The sequence below is a fragment of the Nicotiana tomentosiformis genome, chromosome 2 (genome assembly GCF_000390325.3).
Source record: "Nicotiana tomentosiformis chromosome 2, ASM39032v3, whole genome shotgun sequence".
Taxonomy (NCBI): Eukaryota; Viridiplantae; Streptophyta; class Magnoliopsida; order Solanales; family Solanaceae; genus Nicotiana; species Nicotiana tomentosiformis.
The window spans coordinates 193,094,195-193,114,990 of record NC_090813.1 but is presented as its reverse complement, the minus strand read 5'-3'; the positions used below and the strand labels follow the sequence as shown (position 1 = coordinate 193,114,990).

Here is a 20,796-nt window from a genome sequence, read left to right as displayed (position 1 = left end):
TAAATTTTTGTCACCACCTCCTTAAGCACCTAATTAGATGGTTGTTTGCTGCCACAATTCTACAATCCCACGTGGATGTGTTGTCCCCTAATGATTATCGAAAATATAACTTAATAATTATCTACAAACTTCTAATTTAATACCATAATTATCCCCACAATTAATTAATTATCCACATAATTAAGAATTATCTCAAATTACTTAAAATACTACTTACTTTTAACACACTTTCTACACCTTACTATCATGGTCATGTGGTACCTTATATGGTACTAGTCCATAAATACCAGGTATTATAGCTCAGACCGTATTTTATCCCAAATTGACAACCTTCAACGAAACTCATTTTCTTTAATTCGCTTACCCTCTCGCCTTCACGAATTTACCTATCAATTATTTGAAATAGTATAATACTTATAACCTCAAAAATAATCTCATTCTCAAGCTTATGTTGATTAACTTACGACGGAACTTTAACGTACGAAAATGCAGGATGTAACATCTCATTTTCGAGCTTTTATCAATTTACGTATGGCGTATTTTCACGTACAAAAACATATGGTGTAACACCATTCCCCCTTTTAGAATATTCGTCCTCGAATGTTGACTGATACACTTATCATTTTCAAAACCTATGTCTTCCGAATACTTTAGCACCCTCATTGCCATCTAGGCAACTGTTCTATGAATAAATCCAAAGGCCAGGGTATTCTCACATTTAGGCCTCTTTCTCACCCCACGGCCTGTGGTCGGAATTCTTCCAATCTCGTAACTCTTTCTACCTTCTGTCATGTAGCATGTACGACTTCTTCCTTGTATGTGCGCCTATGCGACTCTTCCATCCAGCTTTTAGTCAATCTCTAGGCCTCACTTTGTGAACTTATACAGAATTTTGACAAGTTGTCCCTCTGGGTGCCTATGGCTTTACTACATCTAAATAGGTCATACTATACCATACTCTTACTTCAGTTTATTGTTACTGGGTATGCTACCAAACTCCAGGCTACTCTCGTTGCTTATCCTATATGTATAAATTTCAGTCCTTTAATACTTCCTTGTTACTGTTTATCTTAAGAATGATGGCCTAGTCTCATCTTGGGAGGGGGGGGGTATTCTAATCTTGTGTCATCCGTGAAATCTCCTTTTTTGTTTCAAATTATTACTCAATCGAAGGCCCAAACGTCATCCTTTTTCTATCACAATTACATCTTTATTCTACTACTAGGGCAGCATTTTATCTCTTCTAAATGCTATTAGTCTTAGACTCCCTTGAGTTCACTCAGGCTATACTGAGCTTTCGATAACTTAGAGAAGCCATTAGCTCTCTTGTTTTCATGGGCTTAATCTTGAGGACTTATTCATTATCGTCACCTTCTCACTCGCCCTTTCTTATCCTTACTCCTGTCTTACTAAAACCTTATCGCTTTACCATGCTTTAGCTTGCGACCTACACATATCTATTTATATTACTCGCAATCTTCCTTCAACTTGCTTGCACCATAGATTTTCTTGTGTTATTCTGGAACATCAAGCGAGACATCACATCGTCTCTAACTCTTCTTTACTCTTTTAACTAGACCTCTCGATACATAGAAATCATAGGCTAGAAAATATGCCGCTGACCACGCTGCTATCATTCCTGGATACTGCATCCCAGTGCTTCTAGCCTTCTATCCGAAGTATGGACTATTCACAACCTTCTGTAATTGAGTATCTCGTACGTTGTCCACCTTTACCTTACTTTACCTTAAATTCTCGCATCACATCTTCTATCTTTTTCATGACCTCCCTTACATATAGGTATAATTTATATTCACAACTTGAAGCTCTATTATAATACTTGCACCTTTGGTGCATATACAATCTTGTGAGAGCTTCATACTGACTTCTTATGAGGCTGATACTCTTCTAACTGGCTTAATCGTAGAGCTGGCATAGAATATGGTTGTTGTACTATCTCTCTTGTACCTCTGATATTAAGAGTGATTGGCTATGTTGTCAATCATGATTTCTATAGTTTTTTCTGGGTCCAATAATCAGACTCCTGATTAACTTAGTTGATGTAACTCTTTAGTTTCCTCTTCCCTCTAATCAGCATGTATGTAGGCTTAAGCTATATTCCGATCTGTGATTCATGGTATTAGTTATTACTTTAGCCTTTCATGGGCGATATGGAATATCGATGATAAACAATTTAATCCTTTGTTTATGACATGGACTCAAATCTTTCTTTTAACTTACACTTGAGTCTTCTACGGCGGTATGATTGTCAACATATATGTTGTATGGATAATACTCTAAAATCTTAAGTGCGTTCATAACGTAACTAACTCTGGATTATTGATCGAATAATTCCTTTCGTTCCTTCTCATCTTTCTTTAAACGTAAGCTATTATTTTTCCTGGACTTTCTGCCCTCTTGTTGTATGCATACTCAGCTTATCTTAGTTCCCACGCATGCCGAAACTTTCGTGCAACTCATATGATCTCGAGTATTACTTTTGATTTTACTTCCCGTTCACTAGCCATGGTAGGTGCCACTTTCTTATGGAGTACATACAATATTATAGTGAGACTGTTGTTACAAGACCATTTCCTCTTTAGGTCACTGTGCTTAGGTTGAAGCCTCCTTCCTTATTTCCTTAGCTAGTCTTTCATTGTAGTACCTAGGGAGGACCCTCTGACTCCTGTAAAGCTGCGAGCTTATCACATCATATATTCGACAGAATTTTTGATGTTCTTCCTCGCCTATAATTATCCATAGTTATTTACCTCCACGCCCTTGTGCTTGTAGGGTTGCTTCTGAACTGATATTTTGACTGTCTTCCTAGTGGCACTCTCTTCTATTTCCGTAACACTCATACGGTACCTTTAACTACCCCAACTCCTATCTGAATCTTTCTCAAGGGTCACGATGTCATATCTGCGAGACTGAATTCCCCATGTTGGGGTTCACTATGTTTATCTTGCATGATTTATTGATTTGTCTGTATCTTCTTGTCTAGCCATAACTAGGCTCTTCCTTAATCAACTACTAACTACTCGTTGGCCCATTCTCATATCAATATTCTGCATACTCTTTCTTGGGTTATTTCCTTTGTCTTAACTTACGTCTCGCACTGGCTCCTTATTTATCAATAACATCTCGGGCAGGAACCTTTACTTTCTCTCCTTGACATCTAGTTAGCATAATGTTCTGGAATCGTAGCATATCTATAGGATTTGGATAAGTGCAATATCATCCGTTTCTTATTTTTATCTCATTCTTCTTTTATCATTCCATAGTTACTAGAACCACTTAATTCTGACTTAATGCCACATCACTCCATATTTCCCCTTTAAGGAAGTACTAAGATTTAGTGCTACGATGATCTACGTATAGATGTTTTACCTCTTCATCTTTGGCGTCTTTTCACATCATCGACGACCCATGCTCGCCTTATGGTGATCCTTCTGTACCAAGGATAACAAAATCCCTTACTCACAAGGGTGACACCCAGTGTAACTGGCGCACATAGTCCCTTAAGCTTAACTTTGCTCACACTGCTTGCTTTAGGGAAGCGTCTTCCTGAATGACCTTTAAAGGTTATTCTTCTATCGTCCATTCTATTATCGCTGGAACGCCATCTCTGAATTTCTCATGATGCCGACTATTATCAAATTATTCGGTCCATAATTGATGTTTAGTTTATCTTGTTCACCAGTCCGTACTGATTTCTATTACTCTGGGGTCTAACTTTTCCTTTTGGTAATCAGGTTAGAGTCATAGACTTGTTTGTCGAAATGAGGATATGACTTTATGGCCTATACTCTTTTGTTGTTTCAAGGCCTGTCACCTCTCGTCTTTTCCGTCCCTTGACTATAGACTCTGTAATACTGTCATTTTTTTTTATCTATCGTTGTCATCCATGTATCACATCTTACTCATAATGCTTTATTATCTTTCTTCTTATTTCCCTGCTAATATACTTTATTCTGAAAACTTCAACAAGACATTCTTTTGCTTTTAGATCCCCTTGCTCCATCCACTGGCTCTTCGGGTTGCCTAACATTCTCTCTCTACTAGGGACGGGAGCCATAATAAGATAATATTTATCCCTTCCAGGCTTCTAGTGCCTATCTTTGTATTACTCATATCTAGCTATACTATTTTAGAGTGTACCATCTAGGTGTCTCATAAGGAGATACATTACCACGCTTGCACTATCCTTCGGAAATGTCAACTCACACTAACAATCCATCCACCATTTTGGGTTACTCTAACCCCAGCCGGATCCTGATATCCCGTCCTTCTCTTAAACCATATCTGTTAGCTCCCATAGGGCATAATTGAGATGGGTGTGGCTAATTGTATATATCTCTGTTACTATTGAAAGTAACTCGGAATGCTTATATTTCTCTGCTTGAATTGTAAATATTGTTAATCTTCATTAACTAGGTACCTCGTACCCTTCTTCATCTTGCTTCTTTTACTTGCTAAAACTTGTGTCTACCTTTCGATTCTCTTATTCCTTTTTACCATATGAGTGGATAGATATTCTTACCTTAGGATCCTTATCAAGAATCTTACACGTCTTAGTACACACATGTTCTGCTGTAGACCTCACATTTACTCATCATAAGTATTATGCAAAATCGAGTTCCTCTGACTCAACTCTTCCACATCCACATGCAATCTTTTACCAACTGTCTTTCTGGATGTCGGTATCGTTGTATTATGAATAAGATAGAGTTTTAGGAAATTGAGTTCTTACAATTGAGCTCTATCACACGATCTAGAGTAAGAAGAAAAAGTGACAATCCTAAATGCCCTATAGCATCCTGCTTATAAGTGTGGTGCACAACACACCCATAAACAAGACTCTACTAGTCATGACTTGTAGACTCCTTAGGACAGAACTGCTCTGATACCACTTTTGTCACAACCCAAACCGATGGGCCGCGACAGGCACCCGGTACCTTACTCAACCGAGTACCAATATAACGTATCTTTTCGTATCATACTATTATAGGTAAATGAGTCAGAGAGGCTGTCGTGAGATAAGTAGAATAAAACATGAGGAAATACTCAACATTGGACGACCCAACATGTAATACAAACTTATACATGTGACATACGGGCCTATAATACCAAAATGATCACTCGTACACTGAACATAGTCCGACAAGGCCATACAATCTTTCACGTACATGACATATGTCTACAAGCCTCTAAGAGTAGATAAATACCATAAAGGTCGAGACATGGCCCCGCCATACTAATCATTACATGTCCAAATCATACTAACCAAATAAGCAACTCTAGAGTAAATGGAGCGCACCAACATCTCCCACTAAGCTGATAGCATACTTAGAGGACTCTCAACCTGTCTATCGGGACCTGCGGGCATGAAACGCAACATCCCCAGATAAAAGGGACGTCAGTACAAATAATTTACCGAGTATGTAAGGAATGAAAATCAGTAAATAAAAGACATAGAGAAACATGGAGTAAAAGACTCAACATGTAAGTCTGAATAGATCTGTGAATCATTTCATATTTATAATGTCATGTGTATGCGTATAAATGTCATACCATGCATAGGTATATGCGTTCATAACATCATCAAGCCTCTGAGAGCATTCCATCATATCATCCCGGGCACTGTGGGCAAATCATCAACGTATACCAGATGGTGGTGCGTATATAACACCATAACTTTTTTCCATATCTCATATACATATAATAAACGCATATATAACGCCATCTGATCACGGGTCAGTGTACATGTATAAATGCATGAAATACATAAGAAATACGTTAATAAGATTTCTCAGAATGTCATAAGATCAATATGCCTTTCAGATAACTTTATCAACTACGTATTTTTCTGAGACCCGTGAACAGAAGATATAATAATAATTCACACGGGGAATCAAAAATATAGACACCCATAATACTTCTATGAATAGAGTCATTTATGAAAGTTGTGCGTTTACTCGTTTCTTTTATATCGTATGGATCATGCCAAAAAGAAAGAAGGGATAGCCTCAGCATACCTGAACCGATTCTCTTGACAATCCCTCTAACACACGTTAATTGCGACAACACACGTAACGGCGGATCGAAGTAGGGGAAAATCCGTATGATATTCTTGAAAAAGATTGTACCGTACTCCCTTAGAATCGCAATTTTATGCTGCTATAATATTAAGTAGTCTCGTATGAATTTTGCAACAATTCACGTTGCTATCACCTATATAAGTTGCTGAAGCAATTTACATGATAATCTCATATGAATTCTTTGCTGAAGACTCACCCGTTACTTAGTAGATGTAAAACATCTCCATTCCATTTTGTTAATTAAAGAGAGGTCTTTTAATAGAATTCTTCAACAAGAATGAGTTAAGATGCATGTAACTTTAAATTTTTGTCACCACCTCCTTAAGCACCTAATTAGATGTCAATTTGCTGCCACAATTCTACAATCCCACGTGGATATGTTGTCCCCTAATGATTATCGAAAATCTCACTTAATAATTATCTACAAACTTCTAATTTAATACCATAATTATCCTCATAATTAATCAATTATCCACATAATTAAGAATTATCTCAAATTACTTAAAATACTACTTACTTTTAACACACTTTCTATACTTTACTATCATGGTCATGTGGTACCTTGTATGGTACTAGTCCATAAATACCGGATATTATAGCTCGGGCCGTATTTTATCCCAAATTGACAACCTTCAACGAAACTCATTTTCTTCGATTCGCTTACCCTCTCACCTTTACGAATTTACTTATCACTTGTTTAAAATAGAATAATACTTATAACCTAAAAAATAATCTCATTCCCCAGCTTACGTTGATTACCTTACGACGAAACTTTAACGTATGAAAATGCGGAATGTAACATCTCATTTCTGAGTTTTTATCAATTTACTTATGGCGTATTTTCACGTACGAAAATATAGGGTATAACAGAACATGTCCTCTCATCAGAGCCAAGGTGTGCTGAAACCACTGCTGACTCTGAATCCAGTCATGAGATCTCAGACGCTTATAGTGAGGAGGAAAAAAATGATGCCTACCCAGGGGAAGGAAAAGGCACTGGTAGGGACTCCCCAAACAAACCAGAACCCTCTAATGAACTTCATCATATAGAATGTTAGAGGGGCAAACAATGTGAAATTCAGAAGACATTGCTCTGAGATGATCAAAATGCATATATAAATCGGCCATGCTAGTGCTGCTGGAGACCAAGATGGCAGATCACAAGAAGCTCATAAAGGAACTGCAATATGACCTGCACATCCAGTTCCCAGCAGTGGGGCACTCTGGGGCATCGTCATCATGTGGAAATAAAATATCCTCTAAGTAGATGAAGTATCAATCACACCACAAGGTATCCATGCAATGGTTAAAGTATTACCCCCCAACCTCCCTTATTTTTCCGGCTATTTATGCAAGTAACTATCTACAGGATAGGAAAAACCTTTGGGGTAACCTGATAGATATCTCTAACAGCATAAACGGTAGTTGGTTTGTGGGTGGGGACTTTAATGAAGTCTTGAAAGCAAGAGACAATTTTGGTGGAAACAGTATTAACACCAACAGAAGCAATCTGTTTTGGAATTGCATTAACCAGTGTAAAATAATTGACCTAGACTATAAAGGTAGTAAATACACATTGACTAACAAGAGATGTAGGAACATGACTAGTCTAATCATAAAGAGAATTGACAGATGTTTTGCTAATAACTGTTGGATCAATGAATTCCCTGAAGCTCTGTAACCCATTTAGCTAGGACCCACTCTGATCACTGCCCCCTTCTTGTTAAGCTAAATAATAGCACACAATCTGTTAATGCCAAGCCTTTTAAATTTGAGTCCATGTGGTACAGTCACCCAGCTTTCCCTGCCCTCATCCATGATTCCTTCCCAACTCACTCATCCTTAATCCCCTCATCTCAAAGGTTCAAGAATAATGTCACTAATTGGAACAAATATACCTTTGGAAACATATTTCACAAAAAGAAGAGACAATTGGCTAGGATTACTGGAATCCAAAAATCTCCTAACTATCAATTTAGTCAATTCCTCCTTAACCTAGAAAATACTCTAATAGAGGAATTAGACTCGATCCTAAAAAATGAAGAAGATTTTTTAAAATTGAAAGATAGAATTAAATAGCTCTCTGATGGTGATGCTAACACTAGATTTTTCCATACTTCTATTCTAAATAGAAGAAGAAGAAGAAGAAGAAGAAGAAGAAGAAGAAGAAGAAGAAGAAGAAACAAGATCCCCTCTCTCTCTCTCAAAGATGAGGTTGTGAATTGGCAGCATGAGCCACACGAAATTAAGGATTGCGTTGCTAGTTTCTTCAATGACCTCTACACTTCTTCACACACCCATTCCCCCATATCCACTACCACTCCAAACCCCAGAGTCCATCACTTTCCACAGTACAAAAAGCCAATAGGGTTCTTCCTCTCAGAGATAGTGAAATCAAAAGAGTAATTTTCTCATTCAAGCCCTCCAAAGCCTCAGGGTCTAATGGATTGCATCCCTTCTTTTACCAGAAGTACTGGGACATTGTGGAAAAAGATGTTATCCAATTCTGCAAAAAAATGCTTCTCATCCAAAACAATGCACCCCAGCATGAATGCGACCCTCCTTTGCCTCATACCAAAATTCCCAAGGCCTCCATGCTTAAGAACTTCATGCCCATAGGGCTATGGAACACTGTTTACAAAACTGTGACTAAAATCCTAGTCAATAGAATCAAGCCCTACCTAGTCCACATAATTGGTCTCAGTCATGCAAGCTTCCTGTCAAACAGGAGAGCCTCTGACAATGCTATTATTGTCCAGGAATACACCACCCACTTTGGAAAAATGAGAGGCAAAATACCTTGCATGATCCTAAAGATGGACCTGAAAAAGGCTTTCGATAGGATTGAATGGTCCTTCATCAGGGACACCTTCCATGCTTTTAACTTCCCCGCTAATATTATCAATCTTATCATGTCCTGTGTAAGCTCCTCCTCCATCTTTATTCTAGTGAATGGGGACCAAACCCCCCATTTCAAACCAACTAGAGGCATCATGTAATTCATCAAGCTCCCCTAAAAAACAACAAAAGGAAATTGATAAAATCCAAAGAAACTTCATCTTGGGCACTACACCCAATAGGAAGAAAATGCACCTATTAGGCTGGGACATTGTCACCAAGCCTAAGGTCCAGGGAGGGCTGGGAATACAAAGGGCTGAGTTGAAAAATAAAGCTATTCATTCAGGCCTTGCTTGGAGACTCTTTCATAATACCTCCTCCATATGGGCAAAGACTCTGATTGCCAAGAACTGCAACTCGAGACACCCCTCCACAAAAAGCCAAATCATCTACTTGGCAGTGCATTCTCAAAGCATGGGAAACATGTAGACAAGCCAGTAGATGGGTGGTACACAAAGGAGACAGAGTCAGCTTCATCAATGACTTCTGGATCCCAACCATCCACCAATCAGGATCATGATAAAAGGTCCCCTCACTCAAGATGACCTTTCAGCCACTGTAGCTACCATCTACAATAATGGGGCTTGAGATACCTTCTCCATCTCCTTAAGCATTCCTCCTAACATCAGAAAAATTCTATCAACTACTTTTATTCCACCCAATCCCATAAAGGAGGACAAGATGATCTAGGGCAACACCAGTAATGGCCTCTTCATCACCAAATCAGCATATACCCTCAATGAAGTCTTTGTCTAAAGAAATACGTCCTTGCCAACATAGCCCCCAAAAAGTGAAAGGGAATAACAATAGCTACTTGTGGATTTGGAAACTGATGCCCCCCAATAAGATCAAAACTTTTTTCTGGCTCATTTACCATGAAAGGCTTCCACTAGGGCCTACCTCCACAATATTAGGGTTCATTGTAACCTAATGTGCTCTTTTTGCACTAATGCTCTTGAGACCTTTGCCCACATCTTCTTTGATTGTCCTAATACAAAATTATTCTGGCAACAATTAACCTCAAAGAGCACTACTACAACACAAATCCAACACCCCACATTCACTAGTATGGCCTGGGCTAGCACATGATCAACCCTCAGAAGAAAGCCATTCAACAACATCCTCAATTGGGAGATCTATTCCCTTTTAGCTTCTGGAGGATCTGGATAACCAGGAATAATAATCTCTTCAACAATAAAAAATATATTGTCCCTACTTTTGTTGTTTTAGCAAAGGCAACTAAGTATGTCACTATCTCAGTAAACCAACCACCTACAAAATAAAAGACCATCTGGGTCAAATGGGTTCCCCCATCAAGGGGCCATTGCAAGCTCAACATTGATGGGGCAATTATTGGGAATCCTAGTAATGGGGTGTGGGAGGAGTTTTCAGAAACTCTAGTGGCAATTGGGTTCTGGGTTTCATGGGAAGCCTGCCCCACACCACTAATACACAAGCTGAACTTCTTGTTATTCTAAAGGGATTGCAGATTGCTGATCAAAGAGGATTCTTACCACTTGAAATCAACACAGATGCGTCTGAGGTAACAAGAATGCTTAACTCGGGTAACCATGTCTTTGACTCAATCATTTTTGAATGCAGGTCAATCATCTTAATACTAGGAGACGTGGTGGTGAAACACAACTACATGGAGACGAACAAAGTAGTTGATCTGATGGCAAAAGAAGGTGCAAGCAAATATCTTTTTGGTAGTACAAGATATGTGACAATTCCTCTAGTATTTGCAAATGAAGCTTTTTGGGGAGACATCTCAGGAACTGTTTTTCCTAGAAATATTTTGGATTGTAATATTAATACTCTTGATCATTGCCTAGGGGAGATCTCATATCCCCCTGAAAACAACGCTACTGTATTATTTTAGTTGGTAATATATATATATATATATATATATATATATATATATATATATATATATATATATATATATATTAGTCCAATTAACAAAATAAAAAGGATTCAGCTTATATGAAGATTAGGAGAAGAAAACTTCATTAATGCAAGTATAATATATTAAACCTGATTTAAATTGCAGATAAAAAAAAACAATCAATGATTCAAAGATCTGAACCATTTTTGCTTCAGCAGCCTAGTTGCCTAGCTGCTAAACTGATGCATAAATTTAGTTACTGGAGCAGAATGGAGCGGCAAAGTAATTGCGTGTGAGGGTAGGTGCATAAACATCCATTCTTACGGATGTTATCTTATTAACAGCCTAACCCACCAGTGATATTGTCCACTTTGGGTCTAGGCCCGCACGACTTTAAAATGCATCATTAGGGTTTAAGGCTTGTTTACTTATATACTCAACATCTCTCCCCTGTTTTGTCAATGTGGGATTCGCCTAGAGTGTCACATACACCCCCTTAAGGACTCACCGTCCTCGCTTAGGTTTGCCCCACGACCGTTCAAGGTTGCACGCAGAGTGACTCTAATACCGTATGTAATAGCTTAGCCCACTAGTAAAATTATTCGTTTTGGACCTAGGCCCGCATGGCTTTAAAACGCGTCACTAGGGTTTAAGATTTGTTTACTTATATATCCAATATCTCTCCTGTGTTTTGTCGATGTGGGATTCGCTAGGGTGTTACATATTTAAAAATTAGCTAGTACTTATTTTGTCCTAAAATTTTGATTTAAAAATCTTAACTTCAGGACAAATTTAGAATATTTTTATCCCGAGAAATTGAACTGAACTGGCTAACTTCTAAATAGCAGTCCTTTAGAGTGGCTACATGGTGTCATTTCTACTTGGATCTGCCATTTCTTCTATAGGATTTTTACCTCTCTATACTACATATAAAACTTTATTACCCTCCCTAATCAAGTTTTAACTTAATTATATGATCATATACAATTTACCAATTATATACAAATAAGTTTTAAATGAGTATCCCTTTATATTAGGAATTGAATAAGGAATATCGTTTATTTCCCCATCCCTTTATACCTGTCCCTCCCTCCCCCCCCCCTCCTCCCCCCCCCAATTTTTCTTCCTTTGATGTTCTCTGTTTTTTATGTTTTCTTGTTGTATAGAGTTTTAATGGAATTCATCAATGGATTTCAATCGTTTTACCATAGAGTTTTAACTTAGCAATTTTCTTTCATTTAACTTAGCAATTTCCTTTCATGTTGCTCAATTGATGTTCGAATTAAAATTATCAATCAATAAATTTTAAAGGTGTTTGATTCTCCACTATTTGATAGCCATTAAAAAGTTTCAAAACTTTGAATTCGAATTTGAATTTTCAAAAACTATTATTTGTTTGGATTAGGTGTTGTTGCAACAATTGAGATTTTTTTTGGAGTTTATATCTCAATTTTGAGGGTGTTTGGTGAAGATTAGACTTAATTTTGGCCGAATTTCAGATTGAAAATCGAAGAAGAGCACATGACATACAATATACTTATGAAACTGTATTAAAGTTATATTATAGTTGTATGTAAATTGTATTTAAGTTGTATTATATTGTAGTTATATATTTTTTTTATTTGAATGTTGTATGAAAGTTAAAAAATAGTTGTATAATATATGAATCATTGTAAGAAATTTGTATTTAAGTTATAAATACTATCTTTTTACATAAAGTTGTTGATATGTATCAAAATTGCATTAAGAGAAGAAGTTTTGATTGGAAATTTAGAGAGCAAGAAGAACACACCACATACAAAATATATACAAATCATATACAAAATACATACAAAAGACATATTGTATAAAATTTGTATGAAAATTGTATTTAAGTTGTATGATGTAGATGTATTTAAATGGGTAAAAATAATGTATGAAAGTTGTAGATAAGTTGTAAATATGTTGTATACTATATAATTAGTTGCATAAAATTTATTTTTAGTTTATATATTATTGTAGATGTATCAAATTTGTACGAAATTTTATTTTTAATTTGTATGCTGTTGTACCATACAAATTTATCATTGTCGAATTTCTATTGATATTGTTGTTGGTGCTACATCGACGGAGGTGGATGCATTGAACATTTTACTTAATTTCGACTCACGTGTCCAGCCACAAAAATCAGCCACTTAAAACACTTTTAAACCCAGCAAAACAGTCGACAAATCGCACACTTTTACACATAAAACTAAGCCCAAAACCACCCATCATAAATATTAATCGTACCAATAAATTTTAACCGGGAGAGTAATAAAACGAATATTAGAAAACGTTTTGTGCTATGAACTAACGCTATGGATCGGTCCAAATTGTTGATTAGATAAAAGATAAATGCATTTGGCCTCACTTGGAGTGTGTGTATGCGTAAATATTGACTAACCTTGCATTTAATCAACATTTTTTTCCACTTTAATAAAAAAAAATGGTGTAGCTAAATTTCCTAAACTAGTAATAGATTATCTATACTGTATTAAAAGCACGAAGGTCCTTAGCGAAATATTATTCGCCTTTTTTACCTTTTAAAACATGTAGTTCACATTGGACGATATAGTAATTTGAGTATTTCATTAATATTTAGGTAAACAAATTTAATTAATTTTTCTACAATTTAGGAATAGTCATTTATTGTTAATAAAATTTTGCCTAAACGCTCACTACACGCTAGGAAAGTTTGACTTTCTAATTCCATTTATACTTTGGAGTACTAAATTTCTCCATTCTCCTTCGAATTAGGTTTAGGAGACTTCTTTATGTAGTTAATACAATTTTGCCTAAACTAGGAAAGTTTGTCTTTCAACTGCATTTATATTTTGCATTATTAAAATTTACCTTTTATTTTTTTAAGTTTAGGAGATTTTTTTTGTAATTAATAAGATTTTGCCTAATTCTTACTAGAAAAAATAGTTATTTAATAATTTTGTTAATATGTAGGATTTTGAGAAAAATTTTAGTTGTTTTTTCTTGTCCGTGTCGACACTATAAACTTTTTGTTAAGCGAATTTAATTTGAATAGGAATGGATCGAATAGTATTTATTATATATCCCTAATAAGATTGAAAATTATTTTGAAAATATTATAATTATTCTAGGACGATTATGTATATTTTTTTTATATTACATATATTTTATTACCAAGTAAACATTATGTACAAGAAATAAAAATAAAATTGAATGAGAGCTGGACATTCCCCAAGTCTTAGTTAAGTAAACCTCCTACAACTCCAAAACAACTAGACAACAACAAACAATCACAACGAATTTTCAATCACAACTCAGAATTCCGATGTAATAAGCAATATTCATCTCATATATAACCGTAATGTGCTAATAAGTACTCCTTCCGTTTTAATTTAGATGAGGTAGTTTGAGTCGGCACGGAGTTTAAGAAAAAAAAATATTTTTAAAACTTGTGATCTTAAAAATTTAAGGGGTAAAAGCTTGTGGGGCCATGACATTTGTGTGGTTATAAAAGCTTCTCATTAAGGGTAAAATGAATAGTTTAAAGTTGAATTATTTTCAAATTTAGAAATGTGTCATTTATTTTGTAACAGACTAAAAAGGAAAGTATCTCATCTAATTTGAAATAGAGGGAGTAGCAAACTCCTTATATAACATATATTGAAATATTTTGGCAATTGTAACATAAAAGTTAAGTAAGGAATTTATACTTATTGTCTTTGCCAAATTTCTTGTGAAAAATAATTTTAATTGTATAATTAGCAATTTAAAAATACATGTGCTATATTAAACCGTTAGAGTTATTATCTCAGATGCAAATAGTAGATGTGTAATTATTTTATCTAAGTCACCATGGTACATACTAAAAATCTCTTATCAACGTTCTCAAAATTTTAAATCCAAATATTTAAATTCACAATAAAAATAAAAAACGAAAATACTCAGTTTCTTATTCAAACAAATTATTTTATTTTCTTATAAAAGTATTTTAGATATTATAAACGATTAAATATTTTTAATCAAACCAGACTTACCTTTAATCAAATGAGAACTAACTATAGACACATATAGAAACTAAACATTAACCGAAAATTGATGAAAGAATTTTAATTCTGATTTTTAACACGTATTTCATATTTTGATTCCTTCTAAAATAATATTAACATACTATCCATTCGAATCAATCAACAACAAGCAATTCAATTTTAGTCGTACATTGCTTACATAAGATGGCATCTTCCGGATGCATCAGGATGTAGAATCTGGATGCATGCTTATAAGAGAACAAGCTCACTCCAAAATGAAAAAGAATAAATTAGTCTAAATGTAAGTTTTGTATTCTACTTTTATGATAGTGATTTATATTAATTAGGCTAAATTTTTTGTTGAGTATATCGATAGAGATGATTAAGAACATTTACATAACTTTTTTCTTTATTGAGTTAGCTAAATGTGATCAACAATAATTAATTTTAAAAACTTATACTTTTTTATTTAACTTTTAAGTAATATTTAACTCAAATATATTTTTAATATAATAACTACTATATGATCTTTTAAAATCTTGTATTCATAGAGACCGGGTACACGCGCATATGTAACTAAATCTCCTAATTTAAGGCACTAATAATGGAATGTATATAATTTATAAGTAATCCTTGTTTCGGGCGGGTAATATACAAAATTAGAATAATTTTGGTAAATAAATTTCAAATACTTATTCTATTTTATCCAGCGGGCCTATAAACCCAAAATGATGTCTGAAGGGCAATAAGTGGTCCGTTGCATGAGCCAGGCCCAACTAGTTGAAGGGTTTAATCGTAATTTCAAACCACCAATGCAGTCGCGTAAAACCCTAATAAACCAGTGTCGTGTCACCTCTTCCTCTTCCCCTGTATATTAACAGAAGCAAAAGGCGAGAGGCGGCTGACAAACCCTATTCCCATTTCGCCATCTAACAGCGAAGATGCAGATCTTCGTGAAAACCCTAACGGGTAAGACCATCACCCTTGAGGTCGAATCCTCCGACACAATCGACAACGTGAAGGCAAAGATCCAGGACAAGGAAGGCATTCCACCGGACCAGCAGCGGCTCATTTTCGCCGGAAAACAGCTGGAGGATGGCCGAACCCTAGCTGATTACAACATCCAGAAGGAATCCACTCTCCATTTGGTGCTCCGTCTCCGTGGTGGTGCTAAGAAGAGGAAGAAGAAGACTTACACCAAGCCCAAAAAGATCAAGCATAAGAAGAAGAAGGTTAAGCTTGCTGTTTTGCAGTTTTACAAGGTGGATGATTCTGGAAAAGTCCAGAGGCTTCGTAAGGAATGCCCTAACGCTGAGTGTGGTGCTGGTACTTTCATGGCTAACCACTTTGACCGTCACTACTGTGGTAAGTGTGGCCTCACCTACGTTTACAACAAGGCTGGCGCCGACTGATTCTTCTATTTAGCCCATGTTTTTGTGATGTCTTCAATTTGCTCTATATTCTCGAACCATATTTTGTAGTTATTTGGAAACTTCAGTAAACAGTATTTGCTGGATTGTTCTCAGTTTTGGATTATTAATATGAATCTTATATTCCTAATTTTATCCTTCTTTATGTTTCTTGATTTGTTTGTTGACAAATGTTAGTGCATTTGTATACAGAATGGTCACTCTTTGGGTAGTATTAGCTACTAGGAACTGTGGCAACATTTGATATAAGAAAATCTATCTGTTCTTTTAGATTACTAATTTTTCTTCAGAAAATGAACTAGGATAAAAGTATGGCATGGTAACGTGGCAAGACAATTATATTCGTTCTTATATGTAAAAGAGTCTTCCTTTTGATCTTGAACCCAGAATTCATAAGACAGCCCTGAAATCTATGATTTCGATTCATCTTTCTCTGGCCAATGTAACTTCATTCCTTCCATATGCCGATTGGGAAAAAATTATAGCAGTCTCAAGGCAAGCCATTACTATGCGTATTCTTCCTTTCTTCCAATTTTTGTAACAGTGAGATGTCATCTCACTAATACTCATAAATTAAACCTTTCCCGAGGGCGTCTACTTAACCTACAAGTGTACTTAGTCTTTTTCTATGCTGGAAAACTCACTTGTGTCAAGCGTTTTTGATGTAAAGCTTTTGCACTTGTCCTCTTTCTCATTTTTCTTCCTACGTAGCTTGATAGGTAGTCTTTATTTTTCTTTCTTCATTAATTGATACATGAAAGCTAACTTCTTGATGACTTTGCCCTTTGAAGTCAATGCTGCTGAATTATTCATGCATTTCTTTAGGCTGAAAAGGGATTGAAACTAAGAGCATTGCTTTTTTAACCATAAGGAGAATCAATAATAGAAATTTAAAAATATGTCGGTATGTTTGTTCAATTGATTTCTACTACAAACATTGAAGAGTATACCGGTAACAACACATCTTCCTCAAGGACCTGGTTGAAGTCTGTCGATATAGATTCAATAGGCAAGAAAAGATTTGATTGGATCATGGTTAAAGATAGTCCAATATGTTAGTGTTGAGACTTGGAAAGTGTCAAAGGAGGGGATCAAGTGGAAGTGTCCAAAATGCGAGGGTGAAGGCTGCTCAAGGCTTTAAATTTAAACTTGAAATACCGAATAGTCCCATTTAGACTATTGTTTCATCTTAGTTTTTCTCAGCACGATCCTCTTTATTTTAGGAAATTGACACTTGACAGTTTCAGATGCAATCATCCTTGTATTGGGGTTGTTGGGTGACTTTCTACGTATGCTAAGTGTGATTCTGGATTCTCAATTCTCATCTTATTATCAGCATTCAGCTGAATGGATAAAATGTAATCAAAGGGAGTGTGGCGATTAATTTGAAGGCGTTGACATGAGTTTCTAACATATGCTAAGTGTGAATCTGGCTTCTCAACTTAACATCATCTGCATGGATAAATCTGTTTGGATCAAATGTCGATTCAATGCACACTATTACAATTTATCATGGTTGAATTATAAGTAAAAATGCATATTAATTAAATTTATGCAAATACATCATTGGTGTGTAGTAACTTTCGGATGCGGGTGAATATTTTCATGTGCGAAGTACCTCCCCCCAAAACTATTTTTTATCGCTTGGGAGCAAGTGTAAATACAAAGACGCTAAAGTGGGGTTGTTTGCACCCCTTAGATATATAAGCATAATGCTTTTCGAATCGACGTAGTCAAGGATAAAATCGGATCTAATACCACTGCCGTTGATGAAATGAGGAACCATTATCTCACACACAGTGCTAAAACTAGATAGAGGAGTTGATAGGCTTGAATTGTTAATACGTGAACCAGTGTCCAACAGCTTTACTGAAAGCCGGACATTGTGGACTTGTCCATTAGGAGAAGAGAATTGTGTCTTTTTCCTTCTTGGGATAAGGCATTTCATACGTGACGTGTCTACTTTAAATTTTTTTTGTCAGTATCAGGAAACCTTTTTTTCTCCCATTTAGTCAACAAAGCAAAAGAAGAAACGTCATGCCTAACGCCAACACTTTCCACCTACCTAAGCTCCGTCGCCTTTCTCAAGTACTACAATTGCAGCTCTATAACTACCATTTCCCAGCTGCAGAGCAAATAATCAACAATATTATGGATTCACAATCACCACATGGTTCTATTATCTTCTCCACAGTTGGCAGAACCAATTACGGCTTCGATATCTTCTCCCTCAAATCTCCCTTTTCTTTCTTTAATTCTCCGCTCCATACTTTTCCTACCGAGCAACGGCTTACCGACGGTACCTCCGTTAATTTTAACGGCCAGTTCGTTGACGAAGATCAGACTCTTGTCTTTGTTTCCGAGAGATCAGGCTCTCCTCGCATTTACTTGCAACGTCCCTCCCACTTAGGAGAGATTGAACAACTTCCTGATGGGAGCCCTGATAGCCCATTTCTCGACCGTCCCCTTCTTCGAAATAAATGCCTCTACTACATCTCTGCTCACCAGTCGCCCAAGCAGATTTTCACCAGCTGGTCCGCTCTTTATTCCACCACCCTCGACCATGAAAAGACCGCTGTCCGCTTGACTCCTTACGGCTGTGTTGATTACAGTCCGGCGATTTCGCAATCTGGACACTTGATTGCAGTTGCATCCTACGGAGACCGTCGTTGGCCCGGTGAATTCCATGATCTGAGCACTGATATTGTTGTTTTCCCTGAATCCGATCCCAGCAAGCGGACATTGGTGTGCCAACACGGTGGCTGGCCAACTTGGTCTGGTGATTCGACCATCTATTTTCACCGCCAAGCTGATGATGGTTGGTGGAGTATTTTTAGAGTTGATTTGCCAGAGGATCTCTCCACTTTGCAATGTGCTGATCCGGTTCGAGTCACTCCTCCTGGGGTGCACTGCTTTACTCCTGCAGCTGCCACACACAGCTCCAAAGCAGTGATTGCTATTGCCACTAGAAGACCCGGTAAGAGCCATCGCCACATTGAGATTTTCGATGTTGAGTCGCACAACTTCTATCCCGTGACCGAGTTCCTTAACCGTACCACTCACCATTACAATCCGTTCTTCTCTCCTGAAGCTACGTTTCTCAGTTATCACAGTTTCAGGGGTGAATCATCACCAGGAGATACAACTATTCCTAACTTGGACCCGGTTATTTCTCCAACAAAAGGACTGAGAATGCTGAGGCTTAACGGATCATTCCCTTCCTTCTCTCCCTCGGGTGATTTTATTGCATTCAATAAAGATTTTAATGCTTATTCAGGCCTCAAAATCGTCAAATCAGATGGTTCCAAGAGGTGGACATTGTTCAAAGGTCGTACAACTTTCGGCAACTCCTGGTCACCAGCTGAACCCAACGTGATACTTACATCAGTTGGACCTGTATTCGACTCCGTACAAGCAACGGTCCAAATCGCTCGAGTTTCATTCGACTCATTAGACCTTACTAATGAGGATTGCGCTAGGGAAATTCCAGTAGAAATAAAAGTTCTCACAAAAGAGGAGACTGGAAATAATGCCTTCCCTTCTTGCTCGCCTGACGGGAAGCACGTGGTATTCCGTTCAGGGCGTTCGGGGCATAAAAATTTGTACATTGTGGACGCCGTTAAGGGAGAGTTGGAGGGAGGAGAAATCTGTCAGCTAACGGAGGGACCATGGATTGATACAATGCCGAGCTGGTCACCTGACGGAAAGCTAATTGCATTTTCTTCCAACAGGCACAATCCGGATAATATCACTTGCTTCAGCATCTACGTTGTTCATCCGGATGGCACAGGTCTCCGGAGGATCCACGTGGCAGGGCCAGAGGGATCCGATGAAGTGGATAAGGAGAGGCTTAATCACGTGTGCTTCAGTAAGGACTGCGAGTGGCTGCTGTTCACGGCCAACTTGGGCGGAGTGACAGCAGAACCTGTGTCGCTGCCGAACCAGTACCAGCCTTATGGCGACTTATATTTGGTGAAGTTGGATGGGAGTGGATTGCAACGGCTGACGTGGAACGGATATGAGAATGGAACTCCAGCGTGGCACCCCTCGGCAACAATTACTGTGGACGTAAAACGGAGCCTACTAGTAGGCGATAAGTTAAGGGGTGAATTTGATGATGTCCTATGGATGAATTGTTGAAGCAGAAGATGTGGCCAGCGAAGATCAATCAGATATCATGTTGTTTGTGGCGGTTTGAAGAGTTAAGAGCTCCATTTGTGTGGGCTGACAACAAAAGTATGTTATCAAGTTCTTGTCCATTTTTAGTGGGTGGTGTCCACGTTAAATATCTGCAGGATTTAGCATGGAATAAATTATGCAAGTTTTGTAATGATAATAAAGAATGATGAATTTGAGGTATTTACTAGTATATTGAGCTCTATCCACTGAGTTGACCAACAATATGAAGGAGAAGAATGCTACTCTATAATCATTACAGTCCTCTTTCTGAA

General features: G+C 37.0%; 2 protein-coding genes across 2 annotated transcripts; both read left to right on the top strand.

The window, feature by feature from the left end:
- The first annotated feature begins 15,740 nt into the window (after window positions 1-15,740).
- LOC104109860 (ubiquitin-ribosomal protein eS31 fusion protein) lies at window positions 15,741-16,475 on the top strand. The gene has a single exon (XM_009619235.4). It carries the CDS (start codon window positions 15,857-15,859, stop codon window positions 16,325-16,327), a length of 471 nt encoding a protein of 156 aa, XP_009617530.1. The 5' UTR covers window positions 15,741-15,856; the 3' UTR covers window positions 16,328-16,475.
- Window positions 16,476-18,327: 1,852 nt separating this feature from the next.
- On the top strand, window positions 18,328-20,714 carry LOC104109859 (uncharacterized). The gene has a single exon (XM_009619234.4). It carries the CDS (start codon window positions 18,383-18,385, stop codon window positions 20,483-20,485), a length of 2,103 nt encoding a protein of 700 aa, XP_009617529.1. The 5' UTR covers window positions 18,328-18,382; the 3' UTR covers window positions 20,486-20,714.
- The last annotated feature ends 82 nt before the right edge of the window (window positions 20,715-20,796 follow it).

Bases quoted from the DNA above. Each gene is read 5' to 3' on its own strand.
- LOC104109860 (XM_009619235.4), top strand. From the start codon at position 15,857: ATGCAGATCTTCGTGAAAACCCTAACGGGTAAGACCATCACCCTTGAG.
- LOC104109859 (XM_009619234.4), top strand. From the start codon at position 18,383: ATGCCTAACGCCAACACTTTCCACCTACCTAAGCTCCGTCGCCTTTCT.